At 39.6% G+C, this 23,828-nt stretch overlaps 1 protein-coding gene across 7 annotated transcripts in view; it reads left to right on the top strand.

Annotated features, from left to right (window-relative positions):
• Positions 1–23,494, top strand: part of LOC111273962 (long-chain-fatty-acid--CoA ligase 4) — a 43,458-nt gene extending 19,964 nt beyond the window's left edge. For all 7 annotated transcript variants that reach the window (XM_086967472.1, XM_086967473.1, XM_022855995.2 and 4 more), the window contains 6 exons: positions 12,097–12,361; positions 15,990–16,416; positions 17,612–17,834; positions 19,041–19,259; positions 19,581–19,714; positions 19,997–23,494. In XM_086967472.1, coding sequence (XP_086823598.1) covers positions 12,210–12,361; positions 15,990–16,416; positions 17,612–17,834; positions 19,041–19,259; positions 19,581–19,714; positions 19,997–21,220 — 2,379 coding nt within the window. In that variant the 5' untranslated portion in view covers positions 12,097–12,209 and the 3' untranslated portion in view covers positions 21,221–23,494. The remainder of the gene's footprint in view (positions 1–12,096; positions 12,362–15,989; positions 16,417–17,611; positions 17,835–19,040; positions 19,260–19,580; positions 19,715–19,996) is intronic.
• The last annotated feature ends 334 nt before the right edge of the window (positions 23,495–23,828 follow it).

The following is a 23,828-nucleotide window of genomic DNA, read 5'->3' on the forward strand; positions in this document are numbered from 1 at the left end:
CTGCACGAAACGTGTTTGAATGAGATGTCCGGATCACCCTTACTGAAGTCTAAATGCTAGCCGTTGTAATGGGGCACTCATTTCTGTGCTATGTGCGTATTAAGAAAGTAAATTATCTGAAGTAGAAGATTTCCTTTTTACCTCACTTCATTTTTTCGTCTTGCACCACAGGCGAAAGTAACGTCTCGGCTGATTTAGTAGTACAGGAGCGTTACGAAGCGACCCTGCGAAACAGTAGAGATCGCAGGGGCGCGCCTAGACGTAGCCATGTTTGTAGGGCGGTGATTGACTGCCGTAGCGGCCTTTCGGTCTTCGAGGGCAAATACCTCTGCCTCTGCTGGTCGGCAGGAATTTCAAATGCATTTGACTGGTCTGTCTGTTTTGTTCATTGGCGAGTAGTGGCGCTTTGTAAAAATCAAATGCTCGTCGATATTTTAGGTCTCGTTTATAGGTTCATAGAAGGGACAAAATCCACAACCGTGGTACACTATGCATGAGCCGTGTAGGTCGCTAGACTTATTGCGAAATGGGGATAACATTGTAGATAGCAATATCGAGTATCACAGCGAGCGCAGTTAAACTTAAATGTACATCAATTAATGATAACTCCTGGCTCAGCGGTAAATAAAGTGTCACCCAGCGAAGGGTGACTGCTAAGCTTCTCATTTTTTCGTTTTTAACGCATTCACTTCTAACACTGTAATGTAATGTGACGCAACTTTTGTCAGCGGCAAAAAAAAACTCACGAATCGTATCTTTTTTTTAGACAATCGAGCATTTGGTCACTAGCCGTCAAGCAGCTATGCTATCGGTGCTGCTGAAATGACTGAAATTGGGTTTTTTTTTAAGCTACCTATACGATAAATGTTGTTAACTTTCATCGCTTAAAATCATCGAAATCATAGCAAAACAGCAACAATCTAGACTGAAATCCAAGAGACTCTGGGACATAAGCGATCCATTGCAGCATATCTATAATAGCAGGTTTCAAATTCCGATAGGAGAAATTTGCTTGGAATTAGGGGCAAGTTTATAGTGCTGACAAAGGTTTCCTGATCGACGCTGAGACAACACGTGCAAATCATAACGATTGCAAGCGGATCGCACTCATCGTAAGCTAAACTATATCTGATTGTGCGTGCTTGTGCTTACGTTATGCACACCTTTACTAAAGCTCCGACCAGCAAGCCTTCGCCCGACAATATTTAAAATAAAACGCCGCGTGTCAGAATCTCATCGGACTTACATTTTATACTCAACAACTATGTAGAAGTACGAGTCATAAAAGTCCGATAGTCGTGTATGAGAAAAGCGCCGACACTCATTTCTGGAAAGACAAATTGTTAATCAATATTTCAGTATGGTATAGCAGTAGAAAAGGCTGTATTTAATTGGTGGCATTGTTTCGTCTAAAATGATACCGCCAGCCTCACGCATTGCGTGCTAATGTGGGCTACAACTATAAAATACGAAAAAGATCTCTGCTTAACTTGACCCACTTGTTCTGAATCCTTTCAAAATTAATGCCTGGGTAAACATTTACGGTTGTCAAAATGCATGTTTGTCAATAGCACACGTTATTAATTGTACTTTTGCAACATTATGGGTACCGAAAAAACGTTTCGACGCTAGAAAACCCTTTGTCGTTAATACACAGCTCTGGGCTGGCTGCATAGCTTGATTTCTATTTCAATGCAATAATCATATTAATATAGTACTAATCATGGTCAATGTCCATTAGGCTTCGATTGCACAGGTCGATTCAATATAAGGCTCGGCGAAAAAATTCCCTTTAAATGCCTTCTTGGTACCTATACCTTGAGGTGTTATTCTTGAGATTTGAGTGTTCATATTTTATTATTACTATTGTAATCCAGGTAGCTGAAATTTTGCCGAGTCACAAACAAGTCAAGAAAGGAAGGAAGTTGTTTCGTGGTCAACGAGCTCAAATGGATAATGTCCATCACGAATTTCTAAATGTCTCATACAAACATCTCATCGATAAACAAAGACATCGTGACAACCATTGTTGAATCTCTCCATGTGACCATCTCTATAGCACTCATCCTGTTTCGTATACAGATTATTCTACTAAGTGACATGTTGAAATTCGCATATTAAATTAGAGATTACAATATCCACCAAGCAATGAATCGTATTTTGCCGACGGGCTGGTAGGCCTACATCCATCTTTCAGAGGGACTAGTGATTTGTATTCATTCACCTTCAAACCAATACGAAGTTGTATTGACAGGGCCCCGTAATCTAGCCCAGCATGCGCGCGTAAACAAAAACACAAAAAAAGGAGGTTAAGTGGTGGTAGTAGTCGTCCACGACAAAACCTGCCTTTATATACATTTACATTTACAAAGCAAGTAAGAATTGTATACACTTTATTTTCCTGTAAAGTAAACCGAACAACTCTAATTAGCTTGTTGTTACCTAGTCCAGCTTGCAATCCATGGTGACCTTGTGTTTATAATAATGCGGCATAAACGTGCGGATACGGCTGTAGTACAGCAAGAACCAGGACACTGCCAGAAGGTACGTGGCCAGTTACCAGTGGGCCGATTGAACATGACATTCTCATAGCTATTTACCTGCTAGAAAACTAAAAGCATTTGAATGAGCTGTTGTAACGGGTTTTACTTTAACTGCTGTTTGTACTGCGTTGTATGCGAAAGACAAGACAACGATTAGTCTGCTTGTTGCGTCGCTCGGAAGCACAGAAGTACACATTCGTCGGTGTATCTCTTAACAACAACATCTCATACGCACTTATATTCTCCGACATGTCGATGTTAGTAAAAACATGACTCAACCAATAAGCTCGTATCTCCGCTTCGAATCTGTGCTCAGGAGCAAAAAGGATGCTTTTGGAGGTAGTTGTTCAAAAACCGGTACCACTTTTAGCTTATGATATCTACCCCTTGTACTGTCGATTTCGAGATTTTGGTACTGGCTGAGTTAAAATAGCACTACTAGAGAAACATACATTGGATTAGTGAAACCAGGACGGCACCGTCGGCGATGATTCGAAAAAAGGAGGAAAATTACATTGTGATTATAGTACCGTGCAACAGTCTATTGGGCTGACTGGCCTTTCGTAGGGAGACTGGTTTATTAAAAGATTATTTTACAGCTGCAGGGCTTCCTGATTAGAATTTAAGTAAGCATATTCCGATTGAATTTATGTGTGCGCCAGATGCAAACAAAAGAGCTACGGCTTAATTAATATTTGTGTTAATACTAGTTTTTCTGTCCCGTTTCTATGTGGAGAAAGCGAAACAGGAGCGTTGCTATTGCGGTTAGCGATAACCTCTGAAGTCTAAGATGCACTTTATTTTTTAGATAGTGTTCGGATCCTCTTAAATGACTATCCAGAAACGCAATACGGCTGTATCCTAGCCGTTTCATTGAATTTCCTTCTTAATTTTCTGTCGGTGTCTGTATTGTTATATAAGATAACCGCATTAAACGAGCCACCTGAGCGTAAGATGCATGGTATATTGTGGCCCTTCAGTGTCAATGCGTTTCATTATCTGCAATCAATTGTTAATAATGTTTTCGATCTTGTTCAACGAACTTTTGCCAGCACTTCTATGGGCATTTTGTTTGTTGCAAGGCGCTTGGTAAATATGCAAAGCATTTAGATGACTTTACGATGCTTTTATTGATTTTTACGACGATTTAATTGATTTATGCCTAAGTCAACTGTTATGCTTTTCCTCTGCTAAAGACATTCAACATCGCATGTGGGTTGGTAGATATGTTAAGCTGGATCTTTTTTTTGATCAATTTTTTTGTTATCCACTTCACTTAGTTGCATAAGATCGTCGGCATGATGTCAAAATTGACTAGACGCCGCGAGATAGTGTGCGCTAATTCCAAGATACGATATTACAGGAGCTAGTGGTAGTCGGGGTTGCTGTTATATAAGCAGGGTGTAATAAAACGTGCTACAATACCTGATATCGGCGACAACGTATGATAATGTTCGAATTTCTCAGGCTTCTACTTAATCTTATGTGGTATATAACTAGGACTATTGTGCTAACCTCAAGCCAGTTCCATTTTAGTTGACGCCAACATTGAAGTACTCAGGAAGCTGAAGCGGTGCCCATTTGAAGTTTCATTGATCTTGCCATATTAGATTCGATACTTTGCAACAACGATGGTAGGTTATTTTGACTAACCTATAGAGAGATAGTTGTCAGGATATTTTTGAATAATTTTTTATCTCTACTTTGAAAGTATCCGGTAGCAAACATGGACGACAAAAATGAAAATTATATTACGTTGCTGTTGTCACTATTAGTATTATCAAGCTGCAAAGATACTGTGCTTGTATTATTCAAGTCTGGGGCAATAAGAAAATAGTTTGAAGTGAACTATCCGTCGGGTGACATCTCCGTCGGTCAGCGGCAAAGAAACACTTAACACCGATGCTATATTCGCCCATAGACCAATTCTGTGTGGTACTTGGGTGTCCATACTCCACGACGAGGTTCCTTCTAGAGGATATCTGTCTTGATAATAAACGACTGACGTTGGCTTATTCGGTATTTGGCTGACTAATCTATAAACAAATTACGCGCACTGACATAATCATTAGTGAGACGAACAAAAAGGACATTTGTTGTATTATGTTTAGGGGCAAATTTTGCTGTGTCTCAGCCTTCAGTTCCTTGTATGTATAAAATCCAATCATCGTAGCGTAGAATACGTTGCTAAAATTCTTGACACAATAGCGTATGTTCTTACCCATGAAATTTCTAAAGGCGATAAATGTAATGTAACCGTCCGTGATGATCGATACATATTAATCCTTATAGATCTTTTCGATGTGCAAGCTCGAGGTTCAGCTTCTTTAACACTTCCGGTCACTTCACTATAAACGCGAACTTCAAGACTCATCATATCATTTATAAGTGTAGCCCTTAGCTCTAGTTACTACCTATGCTTTCATAGCAATTATGTCTTGTTGAACCTCGAACTCAATAACGTACTGGCTGTTGTTATAGCAGTCTTTGTCACCTTTACGTACCGCTTACTCCTCGGGTTTCTCACTTTTGACCGGTGCTCTCGCCTATTCTCATGCTATTCAGAGTGAAAGGAGTTTGATACCGATATTTGTGTCATATCCATCTTCCCTCCATTTCCACATCATCATCACCACGGAGTCGACACTCGAACCACTGCTACTTAATAACTACGACAGCCTTTAGGCGCCTAAGGCATTGGAATCTTCATTCGTTTGAAGACACGTCACAGGAGCATTAGACGCAACAACACGGCGATAATATTTACTCACTCAAAAGTGGTTACTACTAGAATATGAGGATATCTGTGCCTAAACCCGGATACGAGACCGACCCGGTGCCATCCGTCAGGCTCTTTATTGGATCGAACCTGGTTTTTCCTCATTTTTAGTGTGCTACCGTAAGTTTATCATTACCACCTAAAGCTTCGTTAAATTGCTTTTAATAGATGCATAGGAATTTACAACGCATCGTTTAAGGTCTCAGGACGTGTCTCAAGCGCGTTGTTTCGATGTACGCATGTGTCAAGACAAAGTGTGGAAGACGACGACGACAGGACCCGTTTGAGTTACAACACTTTTCTGAGTGGCAAAGGACGTTGTTTGCATTAACGTATCAGTCTACTTTTTCCTAATGACACTACATTCTATTTTTATATGCTCTCTTACGGAGTACTAAAGACAAACTGTTCGATTTGTACGTTCGGCACCGCCGTAACGCATTACATCAGACACTGCTACGGGCAGACATTATGGAGCCTGCTACCACGTTTGCGTGTGCAGAAGTGTTATTGGACCATGTACTCTTAGCTTGCCTCTTTGGCCTTGTTATGTTTAAGTGTAAAACGAAAGAGCTCTAAATGCTGTAAAAAGAGTGACAGTAATAACATATGCAATAGTGTAATATGTGAAACAGCAGATTAAAGTTTACTTAAGTAAAGTGATTAACGGTGAGACTGTTCTGTGTAATTTATTTCATTTAGGTTATGTATTCAGATAGATGCGTGCAAGACCTCGTACTTTGATCGTACGTTGCTTTTACGAAAACATATCGTTTGATATCATAGTTTAGAAATTTCCTCGGTTGTGTATTATATACATGCGCGCGTCGTATGAAATATGTCGAGAAAACACGTTTAGCCATTAGAGTTGGGCTATTTGGTAACGTTTCTACCTTGCACATATGCCGTAATCATGAATTCCACAGTAGCTTCATAGGTATGTAATAGAGGCGTCTGTAGTAGCCGTGTGCTTCGCTTATGCGGGAAAAACTCAAATACCGTATTGAAGTATCATGCCTTTTATTCAGTTATTGATAAGATCGAGGAGCAATACAGAAAATTACACGTACGAAAGGGCATACACAAGTGACCCTTTCATCTATCATCTAACGTTAAGTAAGAAGCATAACCCCAGAGTCAGTGTAAAATTCAGACAAATCAGGGTTAGTCAGCTGCACAGGATGTGCAAATGTAAGGTTTCAGGTCCACAAACAGGGCTCGCTTGTAAGTCGATGGTGTTCCAAGCAGTTTTATCCTAGAACTATTGTAGTGCTTACGATATGATAGTCTCATGCCTGCCGTTTCGGATACCTACAGTTGTTCTCTAGAGGGCGTCAGTTACCTGCCGTTTGTCATCAGTTCGTTATTGTCAGTGGTTCGGAAATAGTGTTGATCATTTTTAAAACATGATTAATATACTTATCGCAACAGCGGCCTGGAAGCCGCTAAAATTATGCATGTCGAACAGATGGTCAAATAGCATGATACAAAGCATCAAAATATGTCACTGTAGGTGTTTTGTTCGTCTTTTTCAGGTGTGTAGATAGCAGCTGTTTATGAAAACTCCGTATTCATGCGGTGTGCACTTGCATACGGGTGTAGAAAAAGCTAAAACATGAAGTATTGTACTCTGTTGCCTTAGAGATTAGCTTTATATATCGTTTGGTTATATACAGAATAACAAACTCATTGTACAGTGTGCCCATGCTATAATTCGAATTAAACAGACCATATCCCGCGTACAACATCTGGTGGATAACTGGTACACTTTAAAAGAATTTAAACGAAAGCTTTCAAAACGAAAATTTTGTTTACGTCACCGTTCGGCTATATCCCGGGAACGTAAGGTAGATGACCTACCAATGTCACACAGACAATATAGATGTACGTATACATTGTCTAATTAGCGTACAGTATAGCTTAAGTGAAACAGATTTCATTTTTGTTAGCAGTGATTTACGCAATCGTCCAGTTAGTTCAGGTAACGATCGGCGCAGAAAACGGTAAAAAAAAGTAGTGAGATAACCGTGTCCCGTGTCACATATATGAGTAAATGCGATCTCACAAAATCCTTCTGCATGCACACTGTATAAGGCTTTTTTAACCAATTCAACTGCTTTCCATAGAACTAGTTCACAGAACTTCGACAAAAGGACATTGCAAACAATATGCCTTTATACGGATACGAAATTATGCAGACGTTTTTTGCGTGTGAGCGATTTGCGCTACTACACAGATTGTGCATGCTTAACGTTTCACTTTTAGCGGATTGGTTGTAGATCGTTGTTTAGCTTTCATTAGTTTAATGTGTTTTCTCTTTCTAGTTTAATGTGATTACTCTTTCTGAGCTAAAAAACTGATACAATGAGACCTTTATACAATTTAATAGCGAGATTTGAAATGGTTGAGAATTCACTAGTTGCGGTAAATAGCTAGAAGAATAGCGAGACCAGTAATTGGTGCCTACTTGATGTTTTTCTACAAGAGTTATGTTGAAATGTGACGTTTTTGAAAAATAATCGGCTATCCAAAACAATTAGCGTCGTTCTTTAGCCAAAAAAAAGTTAGAAAAAACACCAAAAATGATGTTTACTTTTTTCTAACCTTCGATGCGTTTGGCCGGTATGCTCAGTTGATCCACCTAACAGTTCCGTGAGATCAAACACTGTAAATGCGCTGTTTTTTTATTATTAAATGATGTCCGATCTGTTACTTAATTAGGAACTAACGCATACAACTTACTCTGGGTGTTTCCGCAGTTTACGATGCTTTTCACATGATATAAAAGTTGCTTTGGGTTGGAAAGAAGGTTTTCGCCCCCAACGAAAACATTTATTTCTCGTTGGTCGTCTTCCTCCTCTATTAGCACGCTGTAACGATATTATGTTGTCAACTGTTCGAGGAGGAAAAATGCATTTTCGACACCTTCTGCACTCTGCATTTTTGTCAGTGTCAAAATGCTGCTGAAATAGTTCGCGACATTTACCTTGTGTACGGTAATGACACCGCGGCTAAAAAGACGGCAGTTCGGAAAAATGGCCTGCTGAGTTTGGGAAGAGTAAGCGGAAACTAAAGAGTGCCCCCTCGGTCTTGAGTTTAATGACAACGATCTGAAATGATTCTAAAACTAGCTAGAAGTATAAGGTGCATCCATACGACGCACATTAACCAGTTAAGTCTCTTGACTTTACCCTGGGAGCTTGGGTATCTCGTGAACTCTCTGAATCCAACACAAGGACACGATTTGACGCTGCGTCTCAGCCCCTTGTCTGGTATCTAACGCCACATGGCCACAATGACTTTTGCACAAAACTGCCATTGATAATAAGAAGTGATGTATATACGTTAACATAAACTACAACTCGGCATGGATGGCTTCAAATGAGAAACCTAGGCCTGACGTCTAACCAGATTTTGTTTCAAAAATTGTTATGCCATATGTTTGGTGGGACAGCTAGGGTTGACGGGAAAGTGCTTTCTGCGAACGAGTTCATCGGCACGTTTGCATCGAGAAAGGACTCAACAAACGGGGTCAGTTATGCCTCTCCATGACAACACAAGGCCACACACGGCAAACATTATCAAAAAAGCCCTTTTGGACTTCGAACGGAAGGATCTGTTGCATCCTCGTTTAACCGACAGGTTTTTACCTTTGCCATTCACTGGGTGATAATTTCATGGCCTTACCCGGCACGAATCAACAATAACTTGAATGATGTTGGAAAACTTCGAGACGAAACCCACTACCATTTGATAAAAAAAAAACTGGAAGGAAATCGTAAGTAGTGACAGAAGATGCCTAACATACCACCTATTGGCACAGGAATAAAAACGTGGCGTTTTCTATTCATTCTGTCTAACACAAGGTAAATAAGTGCGATTGTATCTAATGACTTAGGATGATAGCTGTACCTACTGAGCGTGCCAGTTTACTGGACGGTGCAATCTATGCCTCAAAGTTTAAATAAGCTTTAATTATGCCTATGCTTCCGTCGTTGCAGTGGAGGATCAGAGAAATTGGAAAATTCTACGCGGGTAGTCACATTACCAATTTTTTTAACAAACCTAATAGGGGTCAAATCATTCACAAACTTTGATTGCCCTGAATAATTAGACTCGTTCTCTCCGCAGTTATACTTATTTCTGCTGGTTCAGGAACTAGTCGTCCTAGAAAAACTTCAGTTTTCACGAACATTTTATATTTAATCTGACACTGAAAATGTCATAACGGAATCAATAGAAAATTACAGGCATTCTTCGATTGTGAGAGGCACTTTAAACATTGCTTTGTCGAAAGTCATACAGACCATTAGAGGAAAAGTTGGGAGTGCTTATAATGTGTACAATACATACACCGCAACACGTCTGTTATTGAAAGTAATATTATATAATCGTATAGCTCTGGTGTACGTTTAAGTCGCGAAGTCAATCAAGCAGGAGGTTCCTACTGTGATTACGGACCTATTATAGATAGACTCCGTAATCGATGTCTACCCACAATGGCTTTTTTTTTTCACACAATCGGTAGAAATAGACTGGTAGCGTGCGTTACTTTATTAGCTGAAAACGTTTAGCTTTTTTAAGCGAGTTTCTAGCTGGGTATTCATAGCGTTGCTTTGTTGCAACTCGATCGTGGCGCCTCCCTGGTTGATAATGGATTATTAAATGGATTATTAAGAAATGGTTAATTTCTTCTAGATACGTTATCACTAGAATAAAATTATGAAAAGTAAAACAAGTTTTTAACTGTTGAACGCCATTTGCACAGACAGATAGGAAAAACTACATTATGTAAAGTTGTATGATTTGTGGTCTTGTGGGTGGCTTTGGTAGTTCAGCTTTGATAACAAAGCATATGATTAAAATACTGAAGGATATTAAAGTTGGTGTTCGTTCTCAATTTCATCAGTCAAACTTACCGTATGGTAACTTTAATAATATACTATATTATACCAGTAGCATTCTACGGTAAGTTAGTGGCAAGGTATTTAATGCTTTCTTAGGTTTTAAGGTCGATAGCTGTGTAGAGCGTGACTCGGCCGAAATTCCTTTTTACCATATAGAAACAAGTCTATTCCAACAATGGTTAAGTTATTCAGGCTAAGCAATGGTAGAAATACAGATACAGGAAAAAGAGATACAGAGGAAAGTATTATAATAAACGTAACAAACTAGTTTGTGGCCGTTTGCTAGCATCGATTCATATTTGCATTAAGGATGGTTGCCATAAAATTTTGTTGTTGAACTATAGAAAGCTGAGAAATGAATGCATTTGGCCAGTCGGGCGCAAGGTACTTTATAAAGTATCGGGGCAGGTCGCGACAAGTAATAAGCACATGTTATCAGTATAATTCCAACTTTATGTCAGTCCGTTTTTCCTTTAGAAGGCTGTAAGTTGGTCATGTTGAGTCCTTTTGTACCTCAGTTCTTTGTAAGATGATGCGTGTGCAATGCGGTTGAGTGCTTACGATAGGTTATTTTAGTTCCGATAGTATAAATTCCTATATCAATGTTAAAGGTTTTTTGATGAACTGACATTTTTAACACCAGTATAAATTGTGCGTACAGTAAAGCGTATCTTCTATTGCGCATTTGGCAGAGTCCTAAGGAGACCTACTACTACCCTAAGAAGCACTGGTTACTCTATTTTTAATTCTTATCTCTAAGACAAGCGCTTCAACTGAGTTCTTGGAAATATCATCACTCATATCAATCATTTCATGGTTTAATATCGGCACGATAGGCAACCGCACATTTGACGTATGGTTGTAAAGAGGTGCTTTCAAAAAAAATTTGCTCCATGGCAAAGTTCACTTTACCAGTAACATTTATATGTAGCCAAAGCTCGAAGAAAGTTTCTTTAACGGACCATAAAAGATTAAAAAGCGTTTGTAGTCGTAATTTTCTACGAACCAGAATACTTCTGATAGATAGGTAAATATACAGTCATATTTGAAAAATTGCGATGGTGTATTCTACTCTAACGAGCGTGTTTAGAAGTTTTTATATTATATGAGGTATAATTCTAATTGTGTAACGAGATAAATTATAGTTCAGTTAATACAAAGGCGACTTACGTTTCAATGTTTTATGTTTTTGCTCGGTATGTATCGTAAATGTTATGATTTAAATTTTCTTCTAGTTTCTCACAAGAGTACTCATATATGAGGTTCGTGTTTTGGATAACTACTGTCTGTAAACTTTCCTTGGTCGTAAAAATTTGGGAAACCTTCCTAACGTAAACGTAAGTTTTCCTTAATTGAAGTCAGAGTCGATCATTTGCTATTAACACAACGATCGATCAGCTATAGTAGTTACAAGCAAGGACAAGAAGCAAGGACTGCAAGTAAGCCCGCCAAAATATGTGGCTGGATCCCTTTTAATGGATGGCCAGTCGCTAATCGTGTAAACCTTGGTAGACATAAAACTGCGTTGCTAAATGCTTAAAAGGGAACTCTATTATTTCTAGTTGTGAGAACTACTGGTAAACGTACGCCTTTAAAATGTATGTCAAAAAAACGCATATTTCGTGACGCCTATTTCCTTGAGAAAACAGCCTGTACGATAAGATACGCTATGTGGCTAGGAGCTGGTTTTGCTTTGTCGACACCTTCAGTAAGCATTCTATTTCGAACAGGGCTCCCATCGGTTTGCACTTCGGATAAATGGAAAAAAAATCACACGCTGCCTTATTACTTAGATCTTTATTATTTACGACTGTACGTGTAGCTTATTACAATATACATTTTATTTGCATTTCTTTCAACATTCCAGAGCGTTTACGTATTCGTCGCAGGACCCACATCAAAAAAAAGAGGTAAGCCTTGCATCAGGCTAGTACCGCAACACGTCGCTGTTGATTTCGACAAAATTTCGCAGTGTCCAGTATGTCTTCAGAAAAGAAGCGTCAGTCGCCTGTAGCAGTGGTCGGTGCCAATATTGCCATTGGCTTCATCAAGGCCATGATGTACACCTACGACATTGCTACTCTCCCAGTATACACAATTATACAGAAACCCTGGATTATCTGGAAGAACAGGTGGGTGTCACGTCAGTTGTGCAAAAGCGTGCCTTAGAACTGCTGTAAATATTTCGAAAATAGTTATTTGTGCTCTAATCTACTTCAGCCTTGATTAACCAAGAAACCCAGGAAGTGAGTAGAGTTTGTGGAAGAGCTGCTGATTCTAATCGCTTAGAAAATTATTAGGGAATATATAATATGATTCCGTAAGAGCTGTTTTGTCAAAATTTTTTCGTCAGTCAAATAGCAAGATTCAGAAACCAAGCATCAACGTTCCTATTTTGTTGTTAAGTGCCATATTTAATGGTAGATTTTTTACCAGTCTATTTAAACTAAATCTAATCTGGGTATTCACAGTATTAGCCATGAATATTTAGATTGATTATTATAGAAGGATTATACAAAAATGCACCTCACGATGGGATGAAGCACATCCTGTTTAGCTTACATTAAACGTAACGATCTCATTCACTAAGTGATCATGATATTGGCGGATTCGTTATTGCGCTCTACATAGTAAGCTATTGGAGAGTTTAAAAGATTCAAGTAGATGAAGGGTTGCCGCTAAAATAGTTTCTACTACAATGATTACAAAATTGACATTAAACGATTTATAATGAATGTCCTATGAATGCATAACAATGCAAGAGAATCTTTAGAAACCTTACATTTCATGCCCTGTGTCCTACCGTTGTCCTGTCCCGGATTGCATATAAATTATTCAATCATCGAACTTCGCATGAAAAAATGTGCGAACTAGTTTAGCCAGTACCTTAATTTTGATTTTTTAATAATAGCGTCTGAACAGCTGGTTCTCCCACGGTTTGATATCATATATTAAAAAAAAAAGACTTGATAGGCTTATATGAATTATACGCATATACTGAATATGACACATAGCATTTACTTAGAAAAGCTATGCTTAGGTGGTGCTTTCTGTCACCTGTAAAGCAGTCTTCCTATAATTTCATCCTTGACAATTTCCATTTCTGTTTCTTTATTTTGTGGTTCGTTGCTGCCGCCTAGTTTGCTTCGCTCGATGGGCTTTCTCTGTTTGTTAACTTTATCAAAAATTATTTGTTGCTATTGTTTCGCGTGTCTTGTGAGCGTCAAAAATCCCTTCTGCAGCACAAGTTTGCTAGCTATTAAAAACATCTGCCCTGAAGCTTTTTTTTTTTTTTTTCACAATAGGAGTTAGAAAACAAAGTGCACCATTTTAGCTTATAGATAGATTATTGAAAAATAAATTTCCAAATAAAGACAACATAGAGCACGCTGTCGATTTGGACTACTTTTCGAAGCCTGTGTAAAACCTCATTTATTTCCAGTGGCAAAGATACATGCCGATGAACCGTGCTGATGGAAAGAACGAACATTTCGGGTAATTGAAGTCACAGTAGTAATTCAATTTCAACACTTACTATTGAATAATAGTTTCTTATTTAACAGAAGAGCTCGTTTGCTTTAAGCGTAAGAATAGTTTTAGTGGAAAAGTTGCAAGTTTGTTTATTAATTCCAAACGTCCGTTGAAGATATCACGTCAATCAGTAAGCGCTAAACATCAGATTAGTAATAAAGCCTGCATCAGAAAATACTAAATGGCCAACGACGTAAAGTACTATATACTGCGACCACAAAGATACACACAATAGTACAATTTAGAAGATGTTACGTGTTTTACGTGATAGAGCATAGCAAAGCGTATCTGTGACCTTTGCTGTCACATTGCCACGTTTTTGGTCCTTATCGGTGCGTCAATGTATGCGTACGTACGGATGTAATATAATGATAACATACTACTGCCTAGTGAATTCCCGATCACGGCGACGAATTAGTGAGGGCTCAGGGCATCTGAGTCTGTAATGCTAGATAACATTGCAATCATTTATGCGTTGCCGTCTGCATACGATGGGAAAAAGGTAATCAGAGAAGCAACTAGGTTACGTCGTATAATGCTATGCCGTCCTTCTACTATGTTGTATCGCTGTTTGAAAACGTACTGACTCGCACAGATTCATACTAAGGAATTCGTTCTTCCTGAATTATTGTTTCTGAATTGTCGTGCGGCATTTTACCAGTTGTTTTTTTAATGATACCAATAGCTCCAGAACTTCAGTGGGTGACTGAGCGCCAAAAGTTGTGTTTCGAGGCTTTCGATTTCGGGTGTTGGGTTTTCAGTTTTCGGGCCAAAACGATCAAGAGAGCCAGGGTCGTTTGGTGACCATTAGCCAGCTAGGCATTCTTATTATGGTACTGAAATACTGAGTGAAGAAAATCTGCAGTGTTTTTTTCTGTTAATAGCCGAAGGCATGTTGTTCAGATAAGGAGGTAAGAAGGTTCGTTGCGTATGATCCTGTGCAAGGCTGAACCAGTGTGGTAGCACCTGTAAACCTTGTGCCATTATTCCACATGCTGTCTTCCACGCTCATGCGTGACTCATTCGTCATATTTTAGCGTGATTTAAGCCAGAACGCAATTCGATCTATAACAGTGTATAGGACTGGAGTTATAGACGCTAATAATAATTAAGTAATAGACGCTTAGATTTATGAAAAAACGACAGCAAGAATTTTGGACTCCTCAATCGAACGACATGAATTTCCTTACGACTTTCTGGTTGCTGAATGTTACTTATAGATAATGTCACATGCTGCAGATGAATATATTTAGGCAACGGTTCTTTGCTTCTTATTGAAACGTGTGAAGCGTCTAAGGGTCCAATAAAACATGCTTATATTTTAACTCCAGTAGAATGGACAGCAGCTGGCATTGACTGCTTAGTGTGCTTAGTCAGTTGCGAGAAACGGGCTCAGTACAAATAGAAATTGGTCATAGCGTAGGCTCTATACAAACTTGCAGGGCTTGGCTAAATCCAGACGTATTGCAATGGAATTTCTCATGATTTAATACAACAATATAGTAACACGATCTTGAGGAAAAACATATAGACCAAGTAGTTCATTGCCTTGACGAATTTAACAAGTCTGATGTCGTGTGTATGTATAATAATAATAATAATAATAATAACGCTATAAAAACCCAGAATTGTTGAAGTAAATGAAATAAGCGTGAAATCTTGTTACTAACTGAAACTACTCCATGTCCGCTATTTTTATATGCGTGTTGTGAAAATTTTTAAAATGATTTGAAAATGAGGAAAATTTAATGAAGTTCCGTTACAATATTCGTTCTGTAGTTTTACTTTCTGATATAATAAAACAAAAAGACTTAAGTTTAAGAAGCGTACAAATGTTAAGGAGTGTTCAGTGTCGACTCTTATCCGGCACCTTGGCAAGAGCTATTTGTGGAGACTGGCTTTTAACACGTGACATGTTTGTGCCTGTATGGCCTAATCTTAAATAAGAGCAATTGTCTTGATGATAATAATAATAATAGTAATAATAATCAAGATCATTGTTAACAGTTACGTTTCAACTATAGGTTTTTTTTTAGTGTAAATTCTTTGGACAAAAGGATGGCAGGTCAAGTTCACGCCATTGCCTCAATAAGACGTGACATAGGTTTGGATGGGCAATATTGTTGTTGTTGTTATTGTGGTGGAGGTGTCGATGTGCTTCTTGCATTGATTAGCGAGACGACCTCGAGAAGTCCTGTGTCGCTATACTGTTCGATGCTATCTTATTAGGTCCACGGTATTTGCCGCCATCGATGTATCTGCCTCATCACCACAGAAAGGAGCTCAGGAAGACGCTCGCTCTAAGGACACCACCAGCAGTGAATTGGCTACAATAGCTGGTCCATCGGGACAGACTGTGGCGGTATCGCCGAGTTCCCAGGATGTCGCAGCAGCGTCGTTGGCTGCATCCAATGTCCAGCAGCAACAACGACAGTCAGGCATCGGCAGCGAATCGATCGGTCTCAGGAGTAGCTCCAGCGGACCGTGGGTTCGACGGGTTCATCGTATCAATGAGGCGATCTTTGAGGGCATGCAAACTGTTGACCAACTCACTCGCAAGGCCGTGAAGCAATATGCTGACGAAGTCTGCTTCGGATGGCGTGAAGCTTACGCGGAGGAGGCAGAAGAACAGCCGGATGGCAAAACCTTCCGAAAGGTAAGATGTTACTTATAATCGATTCTTGCTTACTTTCATTGCTCATAGTCTTCACCACTATAAGATAAACAGGAACCGTGCTCCCCGTGTGGCGTTACCTTTTTCCCTAAAAACAAAATTTTGATTTTTGAAATTGCGAAATTTTAGGTAGTATTTAATGAAGTGCAGTATCAAGCGGATGAATTACACCGGATATCGTATATCTATCTATTAAGAATAGAGTGGGTCTATGTTCATTTCTCGTTTAAAATTGAAATCCTATTTTTGAAGGTCTGCTCCAGAGTACCTTCTCTGAACAAGGCACAGCTCTGTATATTAAACCTGACACGATTTCCCTGCAGAAATATATATCTATTGCCGTAATTATACGATAAGGTCATCGTTACATGCTTCAAAATATTGTGTTCATATGTAAAGTTACGTAATTGCCAAAGAGGTATTTTACGTAATAAAAAAGGCAGCAAGTGGTAATCGTGGTCGCTTCCATCGCATAAGTAACTAACTGTCTGATCAAATTAACGAACCTTTGTGACGCGTATGTGGGTTAAATCGTAAGACGATGAGTACCGCAGTAGTGACGACACAAATAGAGAGCTTAACTTATTATAAAACGTTCATCATCGTCAAAAATATTATATTATAGACTGCACGTGTAAAACATAGCGACTGTATTGTATAATTTTTCCTCTATTCAAAGTTGATATATATGCTAATTGTCAGTACTTAACTGTGACATCAAAATTTATGCTCTCCCATTCATACGTCAATGAAATGACCGTTGACTAAAGTTTTTGTTTATTTTAGGTTCAAATAAAAACGTCTATACGCATGTTACAATAAGCGTTTAGTGGATAGATTTTCTTCAAAGAGCTATTTTTCAGAAACTGATGGACTGAGACCGCGGAAGTCCATTGCGAATCAGTTGTGGAGTTAATAGCTGGACGCACTGGCTGTTGAATTAACACCCGGTTACCTTCGATTAGAAATGGTAGCCTATTAGTTCACCATCTAAACATTAGTTCGAGAAGTATAATTCAGTCATCAAGTAAAAATGGGACAAAGTTATATTGGCTGTTTATTAAGCCGCACGTCTGATCGCGTGGTTGTAGAGGGAACTTTGTAAGGTCTACGGCACATGCAAGTTTTCATTATATATCTAGGACAGTATTGAGTAATTGGAAGCCTTATTTTCTAGATTCTTCAAGGAGAGTATTGTTGGATGTCTTATCGAGATTTCGATCGTAAAGTTGACCTTGTGGGCCGCGCTCTTATGTCTTTGGGGGTTCGTCCCCGACAAAACGTCTGCATCCTTGCCGAGACTCGTATGGAATGGATGTTAACTGCACAAGCCTGCCTCAGGATTAATATCCCGGTCGTTACACTTTACGCTACACTTGGAGAAGAAGGCATTATTCATGGTTGGTACCACTATATAATCTAAGATAGGTTTGTCTATATACATTTTGCTAATCCCTGATCGGGGCTGTACGTACTTGTTTCGCAGATCATCGGCCTGCCACGCATTCGCAATATGTTGTAGTTGCTTTGACGTTATTATTAAGCACCGAAGCTCAGCTGTGCAAAACAACGCGAGACACGTTTTTGTGATTTGGGATATTGTATTGATTTTTGTTACGTACAATTATTTCGTGGCACTGCACAAAGCTAAGATCGGTTCGCTTCAGTTAAGATCAAATAATCTTAACTGAAGAAGATCAAATAATCTTCTTGCGTTCCAGTTTGTAGATCGGATGCTGACTTATAAGATCTAAAAGACGATTTTATCAAAAACTGCAATTTTCGGAATCGAAGTGTCAATCTAGTTTTCTGCTACTTTATAAATTTCAGTTTCAGCTTCGTTATTTCCAATTTAGCGAGATGTTGTCTTTCTTTTCAATGCAACCAGTTAACGTTTGCGAACTTCAGCTTATTCATAAGTGTCGTTTATTCTACTGGCTGTGTTCATACTCTCGCGGCAGCTCAATGAGACGTTGTAAATAAAAATTCTGTCTCTTGATTGCGTTTTTTTGGCCGTTTGGTTGAATAAAATAAAGGTTGTGTGCTTAACCTGGTGACAATTTGCACTCACAGAGTAAGTAGAGGCTTTGTGAAGGAACATTTTTTAAGAGGTATAAAATACTAAAATCAACATTAATTAGCCTAATCTTAATGGCTGTCTTGTCTACACCATTGGGTTATTCACTCATAAAATACATTATCTTTTCCTTTTCCCTGCAAGCTTTATACTCAATATGTCCACTATGATATATACTGCTACCGAAAGAATCAATCTGCTTTATGCATGTACGATACTTTATAGAATATGTTGCTCTGCGTCAACCGAAAGCTCACTTATTAAAATGTTTAATAATAAATTGCAAGTAACTAACGAGCATTAAACATAATCGTCAAATGAGAAAGCTTATTTCTCTGTATGAATGCCATCTTAAAATATAAACATGTATTGCTGCATAGTTGCTCGGTTACTGACAATTACTTATTGTCAATGCCTGAGTCATCGATCAATTAATCATCGATTGAAGCTTCTCTTGGCATCAAGTTTCTATTGATACCGTTCTAACACTTGATGTCGCGGGTAACAATAACCGCTAATCTTCTTGCAGGAATTACGGAGACAGAGACAACACATCTGATTACGTCTCAGAACCTAATGGCAAAAGTGGGGAAGCTTTTGCCGCAGCTGCCTTCAGTTACACACATCATCTATATGGAGAGTTCGGTCCATAAGGCAAAGCCCAAACTCGACAAAAGCCTCGGGGTACATTTGGTTCCCTTTTCTCAGCTTGAGGAGCTGGGAAAAATCGCCGACGAGGGACTCAAGGGTAAGATCTCAAAGAACGTTATATATGTTACCGTGTTATAGACTTTGGCGCTATTGTGTTGAAACACGTGCGCCTCTCCTTTATTGGCTAAGCCCGTTTAAGATAGCCACGGCACATGAAAGAGACATTTCGATAGAATTGCATGTGTATATCTTGCAGAACTAACAAAGTACGACCACTGCACAAGCTTTCAAGAAGAAACACACGGGCACTTGACCCATGTATTAGTTACAACTGGTATGAGGTAGCTCAACTGCAGAAGAACGTCAGTTAATCTCCAGTAAATGCAGCAATATTGAGCCACTTATATTTGTTTTTTAGGCGAGATTCCCGGACCAGACGACACAGCGATTATCATGTACACCTCAGGGTCAACAGGAAAACCAAAAGGAGTCATGATCACTCAGGCCAACATTGTTGCAACGGCCAGAGGATTTCAAACCATGGTGCCTGAGGTAAGTTTCGATTCAGTTGCAAACTTCAGATTTACCCCCAATCCAATTGGCAGTTCGGGTCCGGCTTCGTTTTGACTTTCCGGTATGCTGAACACCAGACATGTAAACCGGGCTCCATTAATTTCGTTATTTTCTTGTTTACTGTAGTTAAACATTGCTAAAAAGTGTGTATTGTAGTTTATTATTTTGCTCTAGGCTCGTTGTCGCCATGCTGTTTTTACGTATTTTTTAAAACACGGCCGTAATGAATGATTCTGTAATCTTCTTTTGCTTATTGCATAGGTGGATCCTCGTGACGCGTATATAGCTTATCTACCGTTGGCACATATTTTCGAGTTGTGCTGTGAGATGGTGGCCATCGCTCTCGGAGTCCGAATAGGCTACGCCTCACCCCTCACACTCACCGACAAATCAACGGGAGTGAAGACTGGCTGCAAAGGTGACGCGACCCTACTCCGACCAACTGTCATGGTGTCAGTCCCACTGATTCTTGATCGAATCCGCAAGAGCGTCACAGAAGCCGCCGAAGCCAAGGGGCTGTTTGCGAAAATGTTTTTCAAGCATGTCGTAAATTATAAAGCATTTTGGCAACGGTGGGGCTTTAATACACCGCTTCTCGACCTCATAGTATTCAACAAGATGAAAGCTCTTCTTGGAGGTCGCATCAAGGTTGTTGCCACAGGATCTGCTCCGCTTTCAGCCGATACTCATGCATTCATCAAGGCGTGTCTAGGCTGTGACCTTATTCAGGGTTACGGACTTACTGAAACCTCAGCCGGTGCCACTGTTATGGAGCTGAGTGACATGAGTTTAGGAAAAGTGGGGTCTCCCCTGGCTGGCACTCTGCTTCGTCTCGTCGACTGGCCTGAAGCAGGCTACTTTTCAACAGATAAACCTAATCCTCGGGGGGAGCTTGTTATTGGCGGATCTACCGTATCTAAGGGCTATTATAAGAATGAAGCTTTGACAAGAGAGTGCTTCAAGGTTGATTCTGACAACATGAGATGGTTCTATACTGGGGATGTCGGTGAAGTATACCCGGACGGTACCATTAAAATTATCGATAGGAAGAAGGACCTAGTAAAACTCCAATTTGGCGAGTACATTTCTCTGGGAAAAGTTGAGGCAGAACTGAAAACGTGCCCACTTATCGAAAATGTCTGCGTGTATGGGAGTTCGTTTCACACATACTTGGTAGCTTTGGTCGCGCCTAATGAAAAAAACCTTGAACAGCTTTCAATTCGTCTGAACAAGCAAGGCTTGACCTTCCAGGATATGTGCGAAGATCCTGAGATCAGAAAAACTGCCACGAACGAAATTCTCGAACATGCTCGTCGTTGCAATCTGCATAAGATGGAAATTCCCACCAAGATTAAATTGTGCTCGGAGTCTTGGCAGCCTGATTCAGGACTCGTAACCGCGGCTTTCAAGATCCGCAGGAAGCAGATCACCACCTACTATCAGAAGGACATCGATCAGATGTACACAAACTCCAAGTCGACTTAAGCCCTAACAATCTTTTGAGAAATACGACTCTAGTTTACTGTTGTCAAATCCAAGGCCTTGATGGATGGTGCTTCTGCCTCCCGGACCCCAGAGAGTAAAGATATATAACTATTATATTATATTCACACAATTTTTAATATGTTCAACCATAACCTTACTTTATCGATTCATTTGTATGAGTGCACTATGACCCTGATACGATAGTTTGGGCCATGGCACCATAAATGGTCTGGTATAAGTACATTGCATGAGCTTGTATCGATATAGACTCGTACTTAGATTATTTGAGACGAATCGTCCCACTATGAGAAGAACCAAGTGGTAAGGACGTGGATTGTCAACTATAGATATATATGGGAGGAATCAGGCATCTAATGTGTCTCCAAGCGAATAAGCGCGAGGCATAGTGTGGCTGAACCCAGCCAGTGCCAGCGTTGTAAGTCACTGAACTGTCCGATTTTGGGACACTGTTCGAGTACAATAATTCCCCGAGGTGTCCCGATAATAACGCAGGATGTTAGTAATGATTTCAAAGTGAGCAATTATACTCAAGCTAAGCCGATGCGGCTACTCTTAATAGACCGACTAAAATGGGATCGTTTGCATCGAATTTTGGAAAGGGTGCAGGCGCAAACGGATCGGCTTAGCTAATACATATATCATTGGGAACGCATATTTACACAATGTGAAACAGCCCCAACGCTCCCGATCAGGGCCTGAGCCCACATTTTACTGATTCGATAAAATACCCACCTCTACCTATGCACAGTTACTTCCACAGGAAACACGCCTAAGGCGTAAGTGGAGCTCGCGCTGAGCAAACGCAAGTTTGGTCAGAGCAAGTTTCGAAAGAAAGTAGCAGCCTTTAACAGGCCGCATTAGGGTAAAACGGTTGTAGTTCGTTGTGAGTAACCAGGCTAGCAGAGAAACAAAGGGACTTGTGATGGACCCTTTTTACTGTCCTTTAGTGGAAATGAGATAGTATTTCTTAGGTACTGGTAACATTTTGGTCACTCTGTATCTCGATGTACTGTACAACAGCTTGCTCTATTGCCTCTATAAAGTGAGCAATACGACAGCGTAAGTTAGCTGTGTAATACTATAAAATGATTTTTGACGTGAACGCAGTCGATGTAGCGGCGGAGCGTCCCGATAGATTTCGTTTTAAGATCTCTATCACCGCTATCAAAAGGGGCGTGTCAATAGAGAAGGAACAGAATAGAGCTGGAGATGGCGAAAGTAACTCTTTGTCCGGACGACAACAATTCACCTTGTTATCCTGAGGTGAAGTGGAACTATCTTCAGAACCAGTTTTCCAGCGCGTTAATGACATAATCTGTACATATGGTAATAGGATATATATACAAACAATGCACCATGGTAGGTAAAACTGATTTAAGATTTTAACTATCACGAGAATGGATGGATCCAGTGCCGTAGTATATATGCAGTAAGTGTGTTTACGATGATCGCGTCAAGCACTTTTGTCTAAACAGGAAAGTAATATATAGACGATGTCTATAGGAAATAAATAATAAACAATTAAAAAAAAAGATAAAAATTGAAATCTTGCGTATATCTGAGATTCGAATTGGACTAATGAGAAACCACTTTTTCGAGGTTGTTACTCCCGAATAATAGCTTCCGATGTACTCAGTACTTGAAGTCGTCCTGGACGGTGGTCACGTATGTAATGGATATTTCTAAGCGAGATTATACGTTCTTCATCGTCTAATATAACCTGGATTCCGGCCGGCGGGAACAGAAGAGGCCACGATTAGAGACGGGAAGTACGACGCTCAGAGATGATAGTGAAGATTTAGGAAACAACACAAGTTAATATGACCATAGTAACTCTACCGTAAGAATTATACGATTTTTCATATACACGATGTTATGCCGTTTCTCTCTCTCTCTCTCTCTCTCTCTCTCTATCTAATGTTTATCATAGTGATGATACTGAGGAGGTTTATGTCGGTTGGGCACAGCACTGGTCGCCGCATTCTCTACGTTCTAACCCGGTTCGGTATGCGACAAAGTTACGAATTCTATAGATGTAACCATTTTACACAGATGATGGTAAAACCCGACTTTGTCAAAGCGAAGCAACAAATCGTAACCTAGGGAACGACATCGTTGTAATTATTAAGGATAATGGCGAAGTAAACATGATACCAGTGGCATTCATAAGCAAAACTCCAATGTATCATACCACGTTACAGAATTACCCCATTAGTGAATAAAATAAAACCGTGTTATGCTTGTGAACCTCAATGCGCTTCAATCGCCTCTTTTACCTTTGCTTATATGAGCCATTATTATTATTATCATCATCATCATCATCGTCGTCGTCGTCATCATTATTATTAATAATGCATATATAACATAGGGTCTCCTAAAATTATCAGCCCCTGTAGTTTTATACAATAAAATGCATCTAAGAAAATAACGTCGTTTCACGGTAAATTGCTAACATAACGGCGGTACATAACGGTTACATTTTCAAATAGTTAAGAGGCCATATCGAATGCGTGTCCTTGTGAATAACGTCAGTGTGGTGCGCAGGCAATGTCCATTGTTTTCCTAGTCGAATTTTCCGTTTACTGAT

This window comes from Varroa jacobsoni, unplaced genomic scaffold, assembly GCF_002532875.2.
Source record: "Varroa jacobsoni isolate VJ856 unplaced genomic scaffold, vjacob_1.0 scaffold_240, whole genome shotgun sequence".
In the NCBI taxonomy this organism is placed as follows: domain Eukaryota; kingdom Metazoa; phylum Arthropoda; class Arachnida; order Mesostigmata; family Varroidae; genus Varroa; species Varroa jacobsoni.